The following is a 22,364-nucleotide window of genomic DNA, read 5'->3' as shown; positions in this document are numbered from 1 at the left end:
TTCCCTTGCTAAAGCCAGCAGCAGCTCCAGTGGCCAGGTAGCCATTCCCCTCCCTGGCCCAACCCATCCTGCTCCACCCCCCTAGTGTATGCTCCAAGGCAGGGGGCACTGACCTCCTGGCCAGGCTTCTGCCCAGTGAGGCTGTGTGCACGCAGCTCCAACCCTGTTGCTGTTCACAGACCAGACAGCCCAGCCCCTGTGAGAGTCAAAGCTTAGGTAAGTTTCTCCCTGCTTGTGGGGGAAGGAGTGCAGAAGGAAGAGAGCCAGGAGCTGTGGGTTAACCAGGCCCTGCCAGGCCAGGTCAGGGTGCAGGCACCACTAACACAGTGCCACGCTGTATTCCCTTGTGCTGCTTCAGGCTGTGCCATGTGGTCACAGCTAGATTGGGTGGTGCAGCTCCTGTCCAACTCTGGCATGTCTCCTACCCGATGCCAGGTCCCTGAATGCAGCTGGGTCAGGCAGGATTCACACCAGCTGCTCCAGGTGTGCCCACGTTGCCTGAAGTAGCATGTGGGAACCTAGCATAGCACCGGCCCAGCCCGATCTGGCTGCATGCCAGGGGTGCAAGAAGGAAGGTATACAGTGTGGCACTGGCCCGGCCAAGCCTGGCCACCTTCTTCCTGCACGTGCTGAGTCCCTTACACATGGTCAGGCTGGGCTGGTGCCAGGCTGTATTCTCATGTGCCACTTCAGGCCACGTGGGTGCAACTGGACTGCCGCAGCTTCTGCCTGACCCAGCTGCATGCTGGGAATTTGGGACAGGACCCAGGGGAGGGGTTCATGGAGAGCTGCAGGGAGCTTGTGTGCCTGACTGTGTGTGTATATGCATGTCACCCTCCAACAGCTCAACAAAACTCGTTAAGTGACCCTTCAGCCCAAATAATTGCCCTCCCTAATAAGGGGTTGGAACATATGCAAGGTCTGTATACTTAAAAGGACTTCCCATTGCAAGATTGTGGCAAAAGAATAAAATCTTCAATTTTATAAAATTCCTAGTTTGTTCCCTGTTCTAGTACTACAGGCTCTTGATTGTTTGGAAGTACAGTGAACGCAGAACTGTAGCTTCTAACAATTTTGTACTGTAGATCACACATGCAAAGCTCTACCCTATTGTAATGTTCTTGATTATGACCATGGATTAAGTTTAATTATGAATGGGAAAGTAAGAAAAGCTTGATTTAAGTGAGAAGGGAAGAAAGAAGGAAGAAAGAACCTAAATCAGCGTGTTTGTTTTTTTCCTTTGGTACCCCGCCTCTAAGTTTCCAGTAGATAGGGAAGTTTCTGAAACGTCCACTGTGGTTTTATACATTTTGTATAACAATATACTTTGTTTTAGGGCTTTATAATGACCCGAAGCTAGCATAATAATTTAAATGACTTTTTTCCTGGCATAGGCTTAATTTGGAGGTGATAAAATGTTGGGCTAATGGAAGAAACTTAAAAATAGCTGTAATAACTGGTATCATTGTTATCTGTTTCTCCCTTAAATGGCAGCTTGTATAAAAAGGAAAACCAGGAAAAAGAAAACATATGACTAAAAAGCAACTAACTTTTCAAATGTTTGGATTTCCATTGGTAAAGCTGAAAGCGATCATTTTTTGTTTTTGTTTTTGTTTTCTCTCTGGGGCAGGAAGTTATGATTTCCTGATGCCAAACACAGGTACAAAATGCATTGACATAGGCCTAAGTCATTCAGCTACTGCATTCGTGTTTGTTATTTGCTATATTGTATTGGTGGATGATGTTATTGTCTCGACCTTACATCAAGAAACTATTGCAAATAGGCTTTTAGGAGTCCCATGAAAATCTTCCTTCAAGAAAGAAGTTGCAATCTGTGCTGAGAGTTGCTCAGTTGAGAGGCCATTCAGTTATTTTGGTACTTACATAGATAGCATCTCTTGGTATGCGAATGTGATTATCTTTCTTCTTGTAATCCCTGTTTATTTTTTTCTGATATAAGCAAAAATACTTGCTATTTATACAGTCTTGAAAGAATTTATAAATGCCATCACTGTTTTGAGAGACAAAGATGGAGTGCAGGAGACCCCATAAGGCTAATTGATTTGCCCAAGTTTAAGTGAGTTACTGGAAGAGCTGAAAACGAATTGGATCATTAAACATTTTCTCCCACACCTATCACAATGGATTACTTGATGTGCATTTTTTTTGTGTGAAGAAAAGAGGGTGAAATAAATGAATATTGATAAATCCCAGTTCTATCTTTGATATCTGTGGGATCTATGGGATATCTGTGGGATGGTACCAGTTGGGAGACTTCACTTTTCTAGACATCTGCTGGAAGAGCAATGCACCAAACAAAATCTGAAGCCAGTTCCTAACTTGTGTGGAGGAGAATTTTCTGTTCCAGAAAGTGTAGGATGCAACCAAGGGATCTTGTATCTTGGAACTTTTCCTGACCAACAAGGAAGAACTGATGTAAAGGTGGTGGGTAACTTGGGAGGAAGCAATCACAATGTGATAGAATTCTAGATCCTGAGACAGGGAAAGCATGAAGTCAGCAAAATTAGGATGCTACATTTCAAAAGGGCAGATTTCATCTGACTCATGGAGCTTCTAAAATGCCTCAAATGCAAAAGGAAAGCCTCCAGGCAGTAGAAGAATGGGCAGATCACCAAGGACATATACCAGGAAATAGGAAGATCCTGCAGGGATGAAATCAGGAAGGTAAAGATGAAGAATGATCTGAATCTGGCAAAGGAGGTCAAGGACAACAAGAAAAGGTTCTATCAGTTTGTTGGCCAGAAAAAAGGATCAATGGAGCTGCGGGTCCTCTGTTAACAAGCCAGAGGGAGCTCCTAACTGAAGATGCAAAGAAGGCAGAGTTGCTCAAAGTTACTTTGCCTTAGTCTTTACAAAAAAATGAAGCTGTAGCCAGACACCTAACAAGGATTGTTTGGGTAAGTAAGAGGACAAGCAGAGGGACGAGATAATGAGAGATGGTCAGGGAGTTTCTGCTGGGTCTGAATTAATTTTAGTCAGCAGTTCCAGATGAACTTCATCCCACCACTGCCTCCTACTAAAGTACTTGGCAATGATCTTCACAAAGTCATGGGAGACAGGCCAAGTACCCCAGAGGCCAGTGTAGCGCCTCTCTTTAAAAAGGGCAGCAAGGAGGACTTGGGGAGCTACAGACCAGTTAGCCAAACTTTAATACCTGGGAAGTTACTGGGGCATATCCTAAGAAAGACCATTTGCCTGATCTGTTGCTCTTTCTGCTTCGTGCTGTACCTGCTGCTGTGCTGCCTGCCTCCTTGATCTGTTGCATACCCCACACACAGACTGGCCGTGCCCCTTGTGGCACAAATGTTGCAGGTTAGCCATCCCTGATTTAGATTACATCCAGTGACACTAGCTGTGTCCCCACATGCAAAAGTGTGTGCTTGCAGCGTCCCAAAAAGTAGTGGCACAAATTGGCGCTGCTACTTTTTCTTGCTGTGCACGCCCCTGCACATACACTGCAGTGCAGAGCAAAATACTCTGCTTTGGGCAAACTGCCATTCCCTGCTTCTCCCAACATACTGGAGGAGCCAGGACAGACCTAGAGGAGGGGAGATGCTCTGGCCAGCAGCCAGAGTGCCTCCATGAGGGACCCAGTCTCCAGTTGTTCCAGCACATATTCCTGGAGCGTGTATCATGCTACTTCTTTTTGCCATGGTTTGTTGGTTTTGGGGGGTTTTTTTTTTGTTTTTTTTTTGGATCCTGGGAGTTCCTGGTATCAAATTTTGGTGCCACATTGCAAATTTGCAGTGTGGCACATGGCTGCACATGCTCTAGTTTGAGGCACTGCAAATTGCACATGTGCCTTTGTCTGGACGTGTCCACAAGTCCTCTGGGACTTCTGTATGGATTTTCCCAGGAACAACATTTTTCATAACTATCACTGGTTACTCAAAAATAATATATGCATAGTGTAAAGATCAGAGAGATAACAGAACAGTTCTACACACAGGGCAGTGGTATTATTTCTGCATCTCCTGCCTCCCATAGTTGGCACCCAGAGTTGGTGCCCTGGTCACCCCCTCTTAGTCACACTACCTTTATTGCTTATGGCTATTAAATCATTTTTTCCTAATAAAGCAAGCCTCATAAACAGAATAAGGGGCTTACAAGATCACATACTTGCTTGTTGCTATAATGATTTCTTGTTGCATCTTGATTAATACTAAAAATTATGTAATATATATTCATGTGAACCTGTGTTTTCCGAATGCTCAAAGATCCAACCAGTTCTTTCATAAGGGAAAAAAATGAAAACTGATTTGAAAAGATTTATTTAAACAACTCTAAGCAGTTGGAAAGAGAGAGAAGTTTGGTTACCTGCGGTACTCTTCACTAACTTTTGAGTTCAGCTGTATTTCTGCTTCCTCCCAGAAAAGAAACTATAATTCATAAGACTTGCAGGAAGGTCAATGATATTCGTGCATATCAACACTGGCATGCAGATGCTTCTCGGAAGTCTGTAGTTGCTTTGTACAGTGTGTTCGCAGGCTTTTAGTGTTGGATGGATGCATTGTTCACCCCATTATTCAAGAAACATACTGGTCAGGATGGAGAAAAATAATAAAAAAAAAAATTAAAAATAGGATTTTTATTTAAATCAGATTTTTTTTTATTTACAGTAGAAGCTCTGTTGTCCAGCATTCCCCGGGAATGGGGGATGCCGGATAACAAAATATGCCGGTTAATTGAGCGGCCTGAACAGGTGTTGCTGCCCCTCCTGAGACATTGCCGACCCTCCCGCAGGCCCTGTGGGACCCACGGGACAGGGAGGTGGGCCCCGCGCAGCCTGTTATGCCCCTGGTCCATGGGGGCTCAGCAGTGCAGGCTGCTTTGCCCCGGGCCTTGGGGGCTCGGAGAAACTGAAAGTGCCATGGTGGGCACTTCCGGTTTCACTTTACCTTTCAAGCTGGCATGTCAGTTAGTAGAGCATGCTGGCTTGTAAGGTGCTGGATAACACGGCTTTTACTGTAATTGTATTTTTTATTTCTTTTTGCTAAGATGCTTTTTTAAAAACAACAAACCTATATAAAATATGGTTTTAATTTAAAATATGCTAGCGCTCAAAGATGTCATCGTGGAATAGTTAAAATATAACTTTTAATTATATACTATTGGAGGCAATATATTCATGTAACCTTTTTAGAAAAGTTTTAGAAATAGGTCACAACAGGCCATGGACTATATTAGGGGCCCAATCTTATGGGGTTCCTAAAGGCTTCTCTATCGATCAGTAAAGATTAAAGAAAACCACTCGACCCAATGCGACTCAGTCCTCATCCCCAGTCCAGAAGATCCCATTAAGCATCTCTGTGATGCTTAGTTTCATTTCTCAAACTGTGGATTTGTGTGTCTAGAGAGAACATCCTTGTTAACAGCAGTATATGGAGATGAGAGATAACAAACCTGATTACCTACCCATCAGCCCTGTTGTCTCTCTGCAAGTTTGTGAACACAGAGTCAAGCCCTTGCCTCTCTCTAAAAGTGTTATATAAATAGAGGATTGTTGGGGGTGGCATAGATCTGGGCAAAGAGGAGGAGTCTGGAGATAAATTCAAGGAGGGAGGGGCAGTAGAAACAAGAGGACCATTTTGAGCAGAATATTCCAGAAGTCTTGAGGGATAAGTCTCTGAGTATAGCCTTTCCATTGCTTTGAGATCTAGTGAGAGAATGGTATAGTAGAAGGGAAACCTATTATGGTAGCAGGCTTGCCAGGCCATAAAAGAGACCGTTTGGGAATATTTTAATGAAAGTAACATCAAACAATAAGAATGCACTTTTTGTAGAAAACAATGATTTTATCGAGGCTTCCTAATAGATGATTTAAATCATTTAAATCATGATTTAAATCAAAACCACCCTGATACTGGTACCAACTACTGTACACCCTGGCTTGGTTTATTGCTGCAAAACTATGGCCCACTAATACTGTATTTCATCTGTAAAACCAAAAGTTTGGTAGATGCTGCCAGATTTTGTCATGTGTCCTCCTGCTATAAAAAGCACTTCTATTAGTGGAAGGCTTAGCTCTTTTTTCATGGCAGAAAAGCTGTTCATCACTTTGAAACCTGCTTCCCCTCATCCCACTTTATTTTTTTTCCTCTTCCCATTTCTCATTGGCAGGATGGAAAGTCAGCTCATTCTGTCATTGCCCTTAAAAGAAAAACAAGCTGATTGGCTTTTTTGGTTTGTGCCTAACTTACTTTCCATTAAAACTTGGAGTATTAAAGGCCTGTAGTAGAGCCTGTGGCTTAGACTAAGCACTAGGGGTGTGCAAAGTGGGTCCTATTCAATTCGGATTTGGATTAAGCCCGAATCGGGGACAGTGATTCGATTTGTTGATTCGGATCACTGTCCCTGATTCAATTCGGTCGAATCTGAAGATTCAATGCTGATTCGGAGAATCGGCAATTCAGACATAGACACAGCTTTAAAAGTCTTTTATACATACCTCAAGGTAGCAGGCGTGGCTCATGATCACTGCAGTGCTGGGACACATGGTGAGTCCCACAGGAGTGCAGGGGGGCCCTCTGCACGCTCGGCGGTGAACCCGGAAGTGGACCAGAAGTACTTCCAGTCCGCTTCCGGGTCTGTCGGGGAGCATGCTAGGGGGTTCTCCCATGCCTTCTCAGCTCAGTGATTGGCCACGGGGGGACCCCAGGTGACCCCCCAGACCCAGAAGGCATCAGTCACTGAGCCAGGGTGGCATGGGGGGCCCACCTGCACACTCCCTGGCGGACCTGGAAGTGGACTGGAAGTGCTTCTTGTCCACTTCCAGGTCTGCTGCTGAATGTGCTGGGGATCCCCCCGCACTCCTGTGGGACTCTCCATGCATCCCAGCATTGCAGCATTCATGAGCCGCCTGCTACCTAGAGGTATGTAGAAAAAACATTTAAAGCTGTGTCTATGTCTGAATCGCCGAATCTCTCCATATCGATTCAAAGGGGTCCGATTAGTTTCGGAGAGATTAAAGGGTCCTTTGATTCAATTCAGATTCAGAGATTCAGCCACTGAATCGGGCCAAATCTCCGCCAAATCGAATCGGGGACCAGAGCTTCACACAGCCCTACTAAGCACTCTGTGCATGGAGCATTAACTCTTCAGAAGTTTGTGTCTGTGAGTTGCAGGTTATTTTGTTGCTCTCTTTAGGAGGTACAGAGAATAATACTGTAAGTATGTTATTCCTGTTATAGGTAAGCATAGAGATAGGTATAAAGGGCACTTGAGGCACAAAGTACAACATTTGGAGGAGGTTTGTTTTTCTTTTTGTATTTTGCTTATTAACAAGGAATTTGAGTTTTTGGAACTAGTTTGCTTCCTTAGTTCAGCATTTATATAGATGGGTTTCCCTGTAATCTATCATGGTATTTAAGCCACATTTATTACTGAAATATCTTGAATGCAGTGCACAATATCATTCTGGCAGTCCCCTTTTCCATGCGGGGAGAAAAAATCCCTGTGTTCCCTGAAGTTATTATTCTTCCCTCTTATGGATGATGGTTCTCTTATTTATGAAAGAGCATTTAGTTAAACTGATAAGTACTTCCCAACTAAAAATTATACAGATGCAGGAAGGGGAGATGGCTTTTGAGTTCACTGGGTTAAACCATTGAGGGTAGTCAAGCCCAAAAACAGAGGTTTGAACCAGGCCTGGTATTCAGCAAAGATTCAGTGTTGCTGGTGTTTACCCCTTTTTATAGGAAGCTGCTCACTGTATGTTGATGTATGTATGTTTAATGTCCAAATCCTTGTTCCCCATTACATTATGGCAAAACAAAGCTTGTAGGTTGCATATACAAGGATTCATGTTCACAAGTTCTACAGCTGTAGAAATGAGGAGTAGTTTCCTGGTTAGCAGTATTTACCAGAGGGTATTTTAGCAAGTAGTGCTTAGGATACCCAGTAACAGTGAAGGTTCAAAACTGACTTCTATCTCAGTGGACTTGAGGCACTGCTCCATAACTCTCTTGCAAATTGAGTGGCACCCAATTTTGAAAGGTAATTTATACATTACAGTGCTTACCTCGTTGAAGAGGGGCCAGGCACTGTGGATAGGGGATCATCCAGGCAGGGACAAGCCTGAGTCTATGCTTATTTGCTTATCTCTTCACACCTTGCGGCACCCTGGGTGACCCAGCAGCCTGGTTGAGAATCTCTGTTTTATCCTGAGCAGAGAAAAGGGGAGTTGTGGAGGGGATGTTGCTTGCAGAACAGGGATAAACTGAATTCATTTGGCTTTGGAAAGCTCCTTAAAGAGTTGGGTTGGAGAAAGAAATAGTTGGCTGCTTCGTTCCATTATTCTCTCCCTTCTTTGACATCTTCCTTATCATCTGACATTTACGCTGAATGCTTGCTAGAAAATGTCTCCTCTGAGATCATCAGGTAAATTGAAAATTCTGGCAAATTCTCTGCTTTAAATCAGACTACAGATGTTTTTCTTTACTGATCTCAATTACTAGGGAGCATTTTTACTTTGAGATATTTATTGCAAAGGTCAAAATGCAACAAATGGTTTTCTTGATGTTCCCTAGTGTTTCTTTATGGAATCAAGGAATGCTTTATGTACAACAAATTGACTAGGTTGCATTGTTGCTAGATACTCCATGTAACACACACTACTTTAATTTAATATGACCTGCAGTACTAAAGGAAGACCCTCCTTAGAGTGCTGCCAGATAGCAATAATATTGGCACCTGGACAAGTTACTACTTGAGATGCTCCATATAGGTGTAACTGTCTGTCCTTCCTCATGAAATGTGGCAACCAGTTTTAGGCAGACAGGGTTCTTTGGGTGAATTTGATATCTTTTATTAGACCAACCCAAATAGTTGGAGAAAAGTTATTAAGCAAGCTTTCGGGTTCAAAAACCCTTCGTCAGGCTAAGGAGGTTTCAGCAGTTGGTGTGTGCTCTTCCTGGATGGAATGAAAAGTAAAGAAGCCAGGGGCAGGGCCCAGTCATTCCATCCAGGAAAAGCACACACCAACTGCTGAAACCTCCTTAGCCTGACGAAGGGTTTTTGAACCCGAAAGCTTGCTTAATAACTTTTCTCCAACTATTTGGGTTGGTCTAATAAAAGATATCAAATTCACCCAAGGAACCTTGTCTGCCTATGCCCTTAGACCAACACGGCTACAACCTAAACCCCTGCAGCCAGTTTTAGATATTTTTGTAACCCTGTTGGATAATTATTTGCAGAATGTTAAGGACTTTTTTTTAGAGACTACAATAGTTCAAATTGGATTTAAGTTTGAAGTTGGTAATTTCAAACTTCAAAATTCATGCAGTAGAAGTACAATACAAACACTGGTCAAATGAATGGCTAGAACCGTTTTAGCCAGTTCCTATGATGCAAGTAATGTTTCATAATGCAACATGTTAATAGTTGTAGGAGTGAGTTTTAGTAGGTTAAAAGTCATTTTCACACAATTTTTTTCTATCATTTTAACCCCTGGATTTTTCATGGAGGAAAGCCCACATTCTCTGCTTAGCAACTTGCCATCAACAGATGTAAAATTTGATAAACCTGGAGGCAGGGGAGGATGTTATGTATGTTAGGCTTCCTGGTTCCATTCTGATAAGCCAGCATGAGCATGGACACAAGTTCCAGTAGCATGCAAAACAGAACAGATAAGCACAATGGAGCAGATAATGGAAAATGCTTCTGTAACCAAAAATTACTTTTCTAATTCCTTCTTCAGGCTTCCAGATCTTAGTATGATAGAAATGATAATACTTAGATCTTAAATCATGTTTAAGTAATATCTTGCAGAACTAGGACTAGATGATGTTCTTTCTATTTGTATTCCAGTGTTGTACCACTGGATGATGCTATCACCTTTGGGCAGTGCTCTTTCCATCTTATTTGCAAAATAAATTGGAACCAAATGTTCTAAACCAAATTTCCTGATCTATGAAAGTGACACAGTTGCTTGCTTGATATTTCTTTGGAAAGATGAACGTGCTTTCAGCACCATTATGGTTGGAATTTTGGGTGGTGCAGTCTGCAGTGGTCCACATGGGGCCAAGCCCCACCAGCTCCAACCTGTACCCCCACCAGCCCAACCCTGGCCAGCACGCCCAGTTTACGAGCTGAACTGTTCCCAGTGTGGCAGGTCCTCTTGTCTCCAGTGGCAGCTCCTCCTCCTGCTGTGCTGGGGGGGAAGCTTCATCTGGGCAGCAGCTGCCCCAGCATGTGGGTCTCTTGGTCAAGCTCCTGGCTGCCTTCCACCCACTCTGCCCACCTGGTGTGATAAGCAGCCACCTGTGGGATGTTGGAGTGGGTGGAAGGTGTCTGGAACCTGGAGCTGGAGCCTGGCGCACGGGGGCAGGCACATCCCGGCTGCAGCTCCCTCCTTCCCCCCTGGTCTGGAGCCACCCAGCAGGGACAGGAGCAGGAGCTGGAGGCAAGGGGAGCTTGCAGCACCCAGGGGCTGCAGTCACATCGGGAGTAGCCCTGCTGGAACCTGTGCATGCTGGCCAGGGCTGGCAGGCAGGAGCTCAGTGTTGGCTGCCCTGGGCTAGACTCGGCCCTGTATGAAGCACCACAGGGGTAGCCATGGGCCAGATCCAATCAGCTTTCAGGCCAGATCAGCCCGCAGGCCATATTTTGCCCACCTCTGCTCTAGCCTAACCTCATAAGTACTGTATGTTAAAGATTTTTCTCTGTGTTGATTTCCAGAGGAAATGAGCCTGCTCATGTTTGCCTGCTGCCCAGCTGTGGCTTGTTAGCTTGGGTGGTAGTGCCTCATGATTTTAACTCTGGGGGTCAAGGGGCCCTTGGTTTGATCCCTGATTGGTAGTCAAGAGAATGGCCATTATAGGTACCAAATCCTCCTTTGTGTGTTTCATAGGAGCAATGGTGCAAAGCCACTCAGCTTTTCCTTTGAAGTAATTATAACTGGTAATATATTGGCATGATGTTTATACCTCCAAACAGCTTCAGTTTGTTAGCAACCCTTTTTGAATGTGAACTGCCATCTGTATCCTGAGGTAGAGAATGTAAAGACTTAACTTCAAGCTTTAATTGACAGCCAAACAAATCGGAGGCTCGAAATCCAATAGATAGAAATGCCCTTTGGAAATGGCTGGTTGACTGTAGCTCTAAAATGTCATTCTTCTAAATTCAAAAACAAGCAGGTTAGACTTATTTTTCTGTCATTAGTTGGCCTGCAAAGAGTCAAGACCTGTTTTTCTTTAATGAAAGCCCAAAGCGCTCCCTCCTACCCCCGCATACACACTGCTTTTGTTTTTAACCCATGTGTGACCAAATCTTCCCTGATCAACAGTCTAGCCTTCAAATCCTGGAGCCTTGGATGTCTTTTAGACCAAAGTCTAACCTTGGTTGGCCAAAGTGTTGCTGCTATTGTTAATGCAGCAAATTACTACTCTCATCTTTAGTATCAACATACAGTCCAAAGAAAATAAAAGTTTTAAAATGCAAAATGTAGCATGTGCTTGAACTTGTAGATAAGAGGAGCTACAACCTTCTGCATTTTTTCCAAATTTATTTGCATACCTTGTGCCCCAGGGAAATTGCCATCATGATGTTCAGTTGGGAGGAGTTTGGATGTATTGCTTTTGAAAGTGGGATTTGTTTTTCTCTTTAGAAAAATATTAAAGTTTCATTTATGGCTAGGGACTTACAGAATTTGAGACAGCTGCCTCGCGACTTTGCCGTTTGAGCATGGTGCCGGTCATCATTTTTGTGGCAGAGCATAGCAGGCCATTCACACCCCTGATTGGCTGAGGGGCCTGAAAGTCCCACCCCTCCTCAGAGACAGACAGATGGCCATCGGTCAATCTCCAGAGAGGGATGGGATGTCTGGAGCCCCTCAGCCAATCAGAGGTGTGGAGGGCCTGTTGCACTCCACTGTGAAAATCTCTCCCGTCTCTTCTCCCCTCTCCCTCCCCTTCCTCCTGTGCTTCAGGATGCCAGGGTTTTCCACCATTTTCTGTTTGCAACTCCCTTTTTTCCTCCCTGCTCACTTTCCAATTTTGTGCTTTTTCACAGTTTCCACGCTTTTTCACGGAGGCCTACAGATTTAGCAGTTTCTGTAAAAATTGCAAAATTGGGAATTCAGTAGGTCCCTGCTTTATGGCCTGATTTTGGTTTTCATCTACCCAGTCAACCAAATCTGCCTTCTTCATTTCACAAATACGTTCATTGCTTCTGAAAAAAAATAGAAGTGCACACAATATATATTTCAGTTCTAGTATTTCTGCATGGAGCTGTATATAGAAGATCAGCTTTGAAATTATATTTAATATTTCATCTCCCACATTCCCTGCACAACAGTTGCAGGTTTTGGAAAGGGGGACATAGCTTGAGTTTTCTGGGTTGTCTAGATTTTGAGACTGGATTTTTTTTTTTTTTACCTCTTGTTTCAGCTGCTTTGCAGTATCCACTGGGAAATATATACAACAAACTTCATAATTTAGTTGAATAACTATTTTTTTGGGCGTTCACGAGGGGGATTTACTCTTTCAAGAGAAAATTATACACAAAGGTGGTCTAAAGTCACATTGTATGGAATTTAAATGTTTTTGCAGGAGGGTGCATTTTTAGCCCTATTATTCACCTCATTTTCTGTCTCTAAGCTAAATCACATAGTTCAATATAAGAATAGGTGTAGAAATCTAGATTTCTTTCTAAAACAGCAAAATCTGCAAAATACCTTTTTTGTAAACTTAATCTGCAGCCCACGTTTACTTTTGCTTTCCTACTCCGTTGTAAGAGTTAGTAGGTGGTAGAACAGACTGTTAGCAACAAGCTGCCAATTAGTGATCTGTAGGCACTAATAGTGCGTGCGTGCGTGCGTGCGTGCGTGCGTGTGTGCGCGCGCGCGCGAGTATAAACCCTTGTGACAAACCCCACTTATCAACCTGCTGGCTTTGAATTACCACAGTGCGAGTGATCCCTGCTAAACAGGTTCAGGACAGGCCGAGGCCCCTGCGCAGCCTTCTCTGCTGGGACCTCAGTGCTAACCCATTGACCACTTGTGGAGGGATATAAGCAATGCGACACATCACTGTAGAGTGTCCCCTCTACAAATTAAGAGGTGGATCAATAACTTTGATCTCAGCTAATGAGGAGGCTATTGCTTGGCTTCGTAGATTTGCATTTGCTAAATGAATAAAATAAATATGTATATGGACACACGCACATATATGAGGGGAAAGAGAGATACTAAAAGGAGGTTGTTTTATTTATATTTATATTTATTTATAGTCAAAGCATGACTAGCAAAGCACTGAAAAAATACTGTAGGGAACAATGCATTATCAAACAGGTGCCCAAAAGGACCTAACAGAGTAGATCCTTCCAGTTTTTAGTGGTTTTTCTTCCTTTTGTATAAGTCCCTAGAATAATTTTATTTTACATTTTTGTGTTTTAGTTTTAAAGTGAATGAAAGGAAGTTTTTTTCACACAGCATGTAGTTAAAGTGTGGAATCATTGCCACTAGATGTTGTGGAAGTTGACAGTTTAGCCAGATTCCAAAAGGGATTGAGCAAGTTCTTGGAGGAAAGGGGCATCAGTAGCTATTGACCATGGGAGTTAGGGAAACAGCACCTGAATCAGAACTTCCTACACCTTAAATGCTGGAAGCTGCAAATGAGAGAAAAAAACCCTACCCTATTTACTTGCCCTTTCAGCATCCACACACTGCCACTGTGAGAGACAGGATAACAGGCAAGATGAACCTATGGTCTGACCCTGTAAATGACAATTATTATGTTCTTAGTGTGGCAAGCTACAGTAGACTAAAGGTCAGTGGGTGTTTCCCTGTTAATATGAGCAGCTTGCATTTGTATGGTACATATGGAGTATAATGCTATAAACTGGCTGCAAGGTCAGCTGGTGAATAGATCACTGCAAGGCGTTCCCATGTTTGTTTTTTGCAGCATATGCATTGTGATTTACTTCAATCTCTATTTAGAAACTATGGAGTGGAAGGGATCTTATGGGCCATTGAATCTAGACCTATGCCATCACAGGGAAAAAAATCCCTCTTATTAATTTTCATCTTATAGTTAGGGTTTTAGCTATACTCCTATTCCAAAACAGTGGGGTTTTCTTGATGTTCAGTTTAAATTCATTCTTGGCCAGTTTATTACCATTTGTTCTTGTTCCAGTGTTGCCCCTAAGTTTGAATGATTATTTTCTATCTTCCTTTTCCCTTTCCTGTGAAATAAGTTACCAAAATTATATACTCTTAACCAAATCGCTTTCCATAATCAGCTCCTCTTAAAATAGCACAACTTTTTTTTTTTTTTTCCTTCTTCTTTCCCTCACTTCTGGTAACTTATTCAGTACATTATACTGAAATATAACATGATTTTAAATTTTGTTTTTGAAAAATGGAATTCGACTTTAAGCTGGGATAAACATTTATTGATGGAATTAAATCACTTGAGCTCTTTATTCTGACTAGTGCTATTTTACATTTTCATTAAGAACCAGTCATAATAAGTGTTGCTCAACCTGCTTTCAGTAGGTGGACCATCACTAAAAATGTTCATTTTTATTAAATATAAATCATTTTAATTCAAATTAATTTGATTAAATCTAATTTTAGAAGTAAAATGCCAGCCTGTCACTGAAATCAGTTGAGCTTTTTAAATTTGTTCAGCTTCCACCTTTTAATGTTTATTAATTTTCTTTTAAATCAGTTCTGGTATTAATTTATATGTCAGTTGTTAAAGTGTCTATTGTAGAAAGCACTGGTTGATAATAAAGTACATTTCATTATGGTCAAATGTGAAGTCATTCATCTAGAAACAAAGAATACTGGCCATACTTACAGGAACCTGGGAAGCATTAACTTTGGGAAAAGATATGAGAATCATGGTAAATAATATGCAAGTGAGATCCTGATGTGATGCTGTGGCCAAAACTATTAATGTGATGGGAGTATTGTGCTAGTGGGACTGGAATATTGTAATGAGAGTTCTCATGTCTACAATTAAAGGGAGGGTATCTAAACATTGGAAAGGGCTCTGAACAATGAAAATGACTAAAGAACTGGAAAGCATTTCCTCCTTCAGTCTCACATAATGTATCTTTTTAGCTTATCCAAGCTGTTTGTGGGATGTTTCGATCACAGTCTGTTAGTGTAAATCTGGGGAACAAAGTTTTGATAATAGGGATCTTCAACATAGCAGAGAAGCAGAACAAGATCCAAAGTTTGAAAGAAACTAGAGGAATTCAGAGCGGAAACAAGATGCCAGTTTTTTTAGCTGTTAAGGCATTTAAGTTCTGAAAAAACTTGACAGAGTTTGTGATGGAGTCTTCATCATTGGACATTTTAAAGTTAAGGTTTCACTGGAAATTTTCAAGAGCAGATTAGACAGACACTTGGCTTGGAATGGTTTAGATGGGAATGATCTTTTCTTGAGCAGGGGGCTTGCCTAGATGACATTGTGAGGTCCCTTCCAGCTTTCCCATGATCCTGTCTGTTTTCTGAAAGAAATGGTCTTGTTTGAGCAGTGCTATTGGACTAGAAGCAGGAATAAGAAAAGGGGAGCCCTGTGGCCTATGTGTTCTAGGTCTGTGGCCTTGTCTACGCTAGGCTGCATTTGTCTCCAGTTCTGCTGGCAGACAGCAGGCACTTAGGTGAATCTGCCAAAGCACATGCATACCTGCATAACTTCTGTATGGCTCCACTTAATCAGTTCTGCTGGAAGGGCATGAATTGAACCTAGAGTTGGCACAGTTTATTAAAGGAGTAATAATGCTGGCAGAAGGATGGATAAGCCTTCTGTCAGTGGCTGAATGACAAACCTAAATTGCTACCTCCTCCATTTTCTTTTAGACTGCCATGCCTGCTTAACTCAAGGGATTCTTGCATTGCTAGATTGCATGTAGGTATTGGTGGCTTATAGACTCTCTCCTCCTTATTAGTGTTTACTCATGAGCCTAGGATGACTGTCTACTGCTCTGTTTTTCCAGTTCTCCAGCAGGTATGGTAACACAAAGATATTTAACACACCATTATGACATGGCTCAACTCTGTAAAACAGTGTATGAGCATTCAGATACTTTTGCTAGAGAAAGAAATCCTTTTCCGTGCAAACTGATGTTTTTGACTTGATACCCATCCTTGCAGAAAACCATTAGCAAAAACAGGAAGGAGGGAGTAATATAAAAAAAAAAAAATACAGTGCCCATTGTGCTCAGTCCCAACTCTTTTTCAAGTCATGGTGAACTACTGCATCAAATATAGTTACACTTCCTCCTCACTCCCACAGCTGAGCGCAGTGTATTTCTTCCCTATTTCTAATGATTCCTGTTTCTTTACAAATGTATGGCAAACATCAGCAAACTACTGTTTAGCTGAGACACTCTGTCACTCCATTTCTCAGCCTGTAGCATGCGATTAGTATGGCCCTGCCCTTTATGGGGTGGAGGAGGACCAGTCAACACTGCACTTCATCTGCATACAAATTTTTGGACAATTCCAGGAATTGTGACAAGAACACCTGGTTCCAATCACAAGTGGGATAGGGGGAAGGGTATAATTAGCATGTGGATCCTTTATGGGGGTAGTGCTGAGCTGTAGGGCCACTGTGGCTTGAAAAGTTGTTGACTCTGCTGGGGCCAGCCCAGTGAATTATATAAGTCATGAGCTTCTTGGTACTGGACTAATATCATGACTAGTTCGTACTTTGTATAAGTAGGTATGCAAAAGTGGTGCTCAAGCATGATTATGGAGTACCTGTAACTTGTAACAGTTTGCATTAAGTTACCAGATCAGTTCTGGATGAACTTACCCATAATAATTTGCATCTATACAAGTTACTTTGGGTATGTTTATTGTGAAGTCAGTGTTTGGGGGTTTTTTTTATTCCATACATTTCAAACAAGGAGGGAGGTAGGGTGGGGGAGTACAAGCAACTGCTACAGTTCTGACTGGCCCGAAGTCTGGGTTAGAGCCAGAGACAGACCTACAGCAGTCTCCTATCCCATTGTGCTTGCCCTCTGCAGCTTCTGCCCTCCCCTCTGTCCCTTTTCCCCCTTTACTGTCATGTACAGCTCACTTCCTTCCATACTGTGCTCAGAGGGAGTACAGAGCCTCCACAGTCTGACTGTAAGGGTGGGCAGGAGGACTGCAAGGGAAGAAGTGGGTGGGGGCAGAGGGCAAGGGGACCACCTGCCCTCCCCACCTTTTTCTGCAGTACCAGTTGGAGGGGGATGACAAACTCAAGACAACCCTTTGATAATTGGATTCTACACTGGAAAATTATAACAAATTTATAAATTTTCCATATATAGAATCTCATTACTGGGGGGGGTTGTTCTTATATTCAGGGTTATCTTATATTTGAGTAAATACAATAATTGTTTGCAACCCTTCCAATTGTGATATTATTGAAAAAAAATATTTTATGTTGTCTTCCTTTTAAAAAAAAATGATGAGGGTAGTACTCCAAGCTACGCTGAGTCCCTCCATGTGTTATAATTTCAGACTATACAAAAGCAAAGAGTTCCTAAGGTAATTTTAAGGTGATTGCCATGAATTCTACATGTTTGTAAATGCCCACTTAATAGCATAGCCAGAAATGCATTAGATTACATGATGCACAAGAAAAGTTGGAATGAAACAAATAGCTTATGCTAAACAGTTGAGTTAATGTTTCTATAGGAACCTTCATGTTCTACATTCCTGGCATTATTTTAACAACAAAAACAGAAAATTACATGTAATTGCAATTGTAGTTTCTTCACTGTGTGTGCGCGTGCATGCATGCATGGGTGCTGGTATATGCAAGGAATTCTCAAAGTCATGAGAGATTTTAGTGAAAAATTAAGTGGATGCTGTAATAAGATTTTTGCATGTGATAAAATTGCATGAGTAGAGTTGGAAAAGGCAGTTATTCAAGGTATGTTCTCTTTTATTCCATATGTGTGTTAGGCTTCTCTATCTCGGATTTTAAAAGGTTTCTAATGACTTCTTGTATATTCCTTTGTGATGTACTATTGCACGGTTTAAAGACATAATTTTATTGCTTTTAGTTAAATATTGAAAATACTATAAGAAAAACTGATTTGGCAAATGAAATGCAAAAAATAGCATTCTGTCAATGTAAGTAGAGAAACTACAAGGAAAAGTTCTTATGGGTCCCCTGTTATCTTCTTACAGTGTGGTTCTTCCCTTCATGAAAGTCAGGTTTTGCTGCAGTGTGACAAATCGATAGGTAGGGGTAGACCCAGAGATGATCCTAGGGGAGGCCTGGGGCAAATCAGCCTGTGCAGGGCCCAGACGCGAAGAAAGAAGCAGCTGGCGGTGGTGGTAGTGGGGGGAAGGGGGGCGGGTGGTGGTGGGGGCCCTGCAGGAGGGGCTGTGGCCGCTTGACCCATCTCAGTGTGGGCCCCCAAAGCACAGGGCCCGGGGCACTTGCCCCAATTTCCCCCCATCCCCACCCCCAGATGGCCCTGGGTGGACCCCTTCCTTGCTTCTCTTCTGTAGGTAACTGTTGGGGGATGAGGGTGCATCTTTGTACCTTGCATCCATTGGATTTGGACCCACCAGTGTGTGAAGATTTGGCCCTGAGGAATGAGATATAAATGAGAAGGATAGAGGGAATTTAGAGCACCTGCCTTTAGTCTGAGAGTCAGGGTCTGGTGCACACCCTTGCATTAGTTCACTGGCTTTTCCACAGTGCTCTGAAATAAAATATAGATGGGGCTGTGTATCAGAGAAAACTATGGGAGATAGTGCTTGGTAAATCCTTCCAAGGTATGCTTAAAAGTAGTTCTTGGTGCTCTAAAAGATGAGGAGGATTTTTCAGTTAACAGGTAGCTGTCTAATATTCCTCTGAGCCAGTGCTTCTTAGCCATTTTAGACTCAAAGCAGCCCTCAAAAAATGCCAGCTTTTAGCTTTCATTTGTTTTGGGGGTTTTTTACTGCATCTTTTGACTTCTGTTGCCAGGAACTCAGAAAACCTGCAACAGGTGAGAATGTTTTTGACACCCTGGATTCCCATTTGAAATCTCTGGGTTTATCTTGTGAATCATGCGTAGGTGTTTGCAAACTTAACAGTGTTAATATTGCATGACAACCTGCAGCCCACTTAAAATGACCTTGTGGCACCTAGGATTGAGAATCAATGTTCTCAGCGAAGAAAGTTCTCTGGGTGGGGTGACATCAGTCTCCACTCCCTCCCACCCCTGATAGGGCAAGCATTGTATCTATGGTAGGAGCCTGTTTTAGATAGTCAAGAAAACATTTGCTTGTTGCATATTGGTGAGAGTCCTTGCTGGAGGATTATAATTTTTGGCCTGGGGCCTCAAAGCTTGATGCTGAGTTCCTGAGTGGATTTAGGCTCAATTCGTAGCATTGCTGCTGATTTCCTTTGTGTCCTTGAGAAAATCACTTTATCTCTCTGTGCCTCAGTTCCCAATGTATAAAAAGGAAGTATTTCCCTAACTCAAAATTATTGTAAGGGTAAAGTCATTAAAATGTGTGAGGCTGAAGTGTTACTATCTTGGGTGACATACAAGGACCTAAATAGAAGGAAGTATCCATTATTATTTGTTTTGGTCAAGGCCCTATTGTGCTACATGGGGCCTACTACAAACCATGCAGATGGTTAACAGAATGCATATTTCACATTTTAATATAACTTGCATTTTAATATAACTTGCTTATTCCAACCTTCTCTGTTATTTTCTTTAAAGAACATATTGGGGCTCAAGGTTATGGGTGATGTACAAGACCAGAATTGATGTTTGCATAGTTTTTACCCAGTTCTAGTCAGATGTAATTGTCAACAAATCATTATTTATAGTAATGTTTCAGAAGATGACTCTGTTCCACAAAGAGCTCTAAGGGTTCAAGACAGTTTACTGGGATACCTGATGTGAAAGCTATTCTATATTAGTAATTTTCCTTTCCAAAATCTTAAGAAATGTTATGTAAAAATGTAAGCATTTTAAGGTGTACATATGGCAGTAGCATGTCATAATCCCCTGTTTTCTGCCTCAGTGCTTGGATGTTTGAAAAATGGGTCATTGGTTCACTGAAAAGGCAAAAGTAGATGAGGTGATCTAAAGGGGAACTGTGCTGCTGCCTGGTTCTTCTAGTTCCTCTTTCATCTTTAATTTATTCTTTTTTTTTTTCTTTAAAAAATATCACACTGAAGATCCAGTAATAGTACAAAATAGCAACAAAACAGTAGTGTATGTTCATTTTCTACCTTTGGGAAGGGGGGCAAAGCTCTCAGCAAAGTAGAGTAGTTGGTAATGGATTTGATTTTCATTATTAATGCACTACATGTACCCAGTGCATTGCAAGGTTTTGATAATCATATAGAGCAAGCAGCAGCATGATGCAGAAGGGTATGTTTGCATTATAGTGCTGATTGTTTTTCTATGTGAGGGATTTTTTTCTTTTTCTTTTTGAGACCCCTATTAGCCTGTGAAGCCAGAAACAGCCGAATGCATTTCCTCCATCTCTGCATCTCTTTTAGAGCCATCCAGTCTCCATGGTAACACGTTAGACTGAAAGGTATGTGAGGACCGGGAGGAAAGGAATGGGTTAGAAACAGCCAAGTGGTGGTGTGTGTCCCTAACGTCAATGTATCAGCCTTTTGATAGGATGGTTTTGTTAACTCCCATCCAAGGCTCCTGTGTAGCCTCTTTATTAGAGCAGCCACCAGGGCATCTGCTTTAGAAATCTTTCTCTGTGTTTCTGTCGTGCTCCCTCTCACCCCACCTTCTCTTTCTTTTTCTTTTTTCTTTTTCTTTTCTCTCCATCCTCTCTTTTAGTTTGGCTCTAGCCTCTTATTGAAAATGTACAGCTCATTTTCAGCTTTCTGTGGGCTTCGTTGCGGTTTGGTATTTTGTAAAGACAGGGAGGCATGGCTGCGTTTCACTTGACCTTAGCAGCACGGTGAAATCTCTTCTACATTGCTGAAGGATACTGACTATGCAGAAATTTATTGAAGCAGATTACTATGAACTTGACTGGTATTATGAAGAATGCACGGATGGTAAATATGCCTTTGTCATTTATTGGAACATCATTTGTCTTTTGAAAGACCAGCGTGCAGGTCTTACACAATTTTGAAAAGAAACTGAAGAAAAAGGCAGTGCTTGTGTGCCATGGAGATGCCTGGCCTGTGACATCTCAGCATCTATTGTAAGCATGCTACATGAGACTGCTGTAGGGCTTTCTGTGTTTCAGTGGGAGTGGCAGGTGAACATATGTGTACTATAAGATCTGTTCTTTAGAGGGAGAAAACAATTGAAGTACTTACTGTATACTAGTAATACTGAAATTAATGTGTAAATATATTTGTTGTATAAATGTTAAATTGAAATATATTTTGTGTGCATCTGTGAATATACATTATAGATGCATAACAGCATCTTTTAACATGTATGTGTTTAATAATATGTGGTTTACACTCTGTGTGTGTGTGTGTGTGTATTTGTACATATTTATTTCATAGCTGTATATATAGAAGAGGTTTTATATAAAATAATATGCTTATTTTCACAAGATCTATGAAGCTATTAGAGCTAATACTGTAAACTCTGGCAGGCAGGCTCCCTAGATAATTTTCTGAGCTTTTTGCCATTCACTTGGGTGGTGGTTTTTTTATCACAATGCTGAAATGTTCTCATTGCACTCATGATAGAGGGCACATGATGAGGGAGGAAGAATGCCCCAAATTGCTCCACCTGCTTAGTGGGAGATTCAAACTCCTTTGCCCATGGCATCCAACTGAACGCTGAAGGAAAATGCAGTGTTCAGAAACAGATTGCCATGTCAGGCTCTCTTTCTGTGTAGGAATTTTTCTATAAGTCAGAAGAGCCCAAGATCATAAGTGGGACTGAGGATAAAAATCAGTGGCAGGAGGCTGGGAGGGGTACAAGAATTGTGTTGAGCACCAAAATATTTCATAGTGATTTTGCATTCTGTCAAGAATGAACAATAAAGTGTTTATATACTGTGGCAGAGCACAGGGTGTCTCTGCCACTTTAAGGGCCTGGAGCTGGCAGCTTCCAGGTGCCTGACGAGGGCAGCCATTTTGAGACATGGGCTGCCTATATAAACAGGGCAGTTTGGCTGCAGGAGGCCAGGCAACAACATCGCCTGGCCGCAGGGCTGCTGCGAATGACCCGGAGGTAAGGGGGAGCTGTAAGGGGTTGGCAGGAGGCTCCCGGTCCTGGGCATGACCTGAAACTGCACCCTGCCGGGAGTGGGTGGTCTGGTGGGGCTCTCAGTGGCGCGGGAGCCCCCAGGAAATGCCAGGCCAGTGATCACCCCGGTGAAAGGCGGGTCGGGGCGCCTTAACCCCTAGCTCCCACCACCGGGTGGGTAACCCTATGTTGGAGGG

General features: G+C 42.4%; 1 protein-coding gene across 8 annotated transcripts in view; it reads left to right on the top strand.

The window, feature by feature from the left end:
• TRAK1 (trafficking kinesin protein 1) overlaps positions 1 to 22,364 on the top strand; it is a 209,042-nt gene that overhangs the window by 102,217 nt on the left and 84,461 nt on the right. For 2 of the 8 annotated variants that reach the window (XM_025212840.1, XM_025212839.1), the window contains exon 2: positions 20,788 to 21,011. The exons of the other annotated variants lie outside the window; for them this stretch is intronic. In XM_025212840.1, the coding sequence (XP_025068625.1) occupies positions 20,948 to 21,011 (64 nt within the window). In that variant the 5' untranslated portion in view covers positions 20,788 to 20,947. The remainder of the gene's footprint in view (positions 1 to 20,787; positions 21,012 to 22,364) is intronic. 8 annotated transcript variants of the gene reach the window in all.

This window comes from Alligator sinensis, unplaced genomic scaffold, assembly GCF_000455745.1.
Source record: "Alligator sinensis unplaced genomic scaffold, ASM45574v1 scaffold470_1, whole genome shotgun sequence".
Lineage (NCBI taxonomy): Eukaryota > Metazoa > Chordata > Crocodylia > Alligatoridae > Alligator > Alligator sinensis.
Note: the sequence above shows the minus strand (reverse complement) of the source record. Positions and strands in the feature narration are given on the sequence as shown.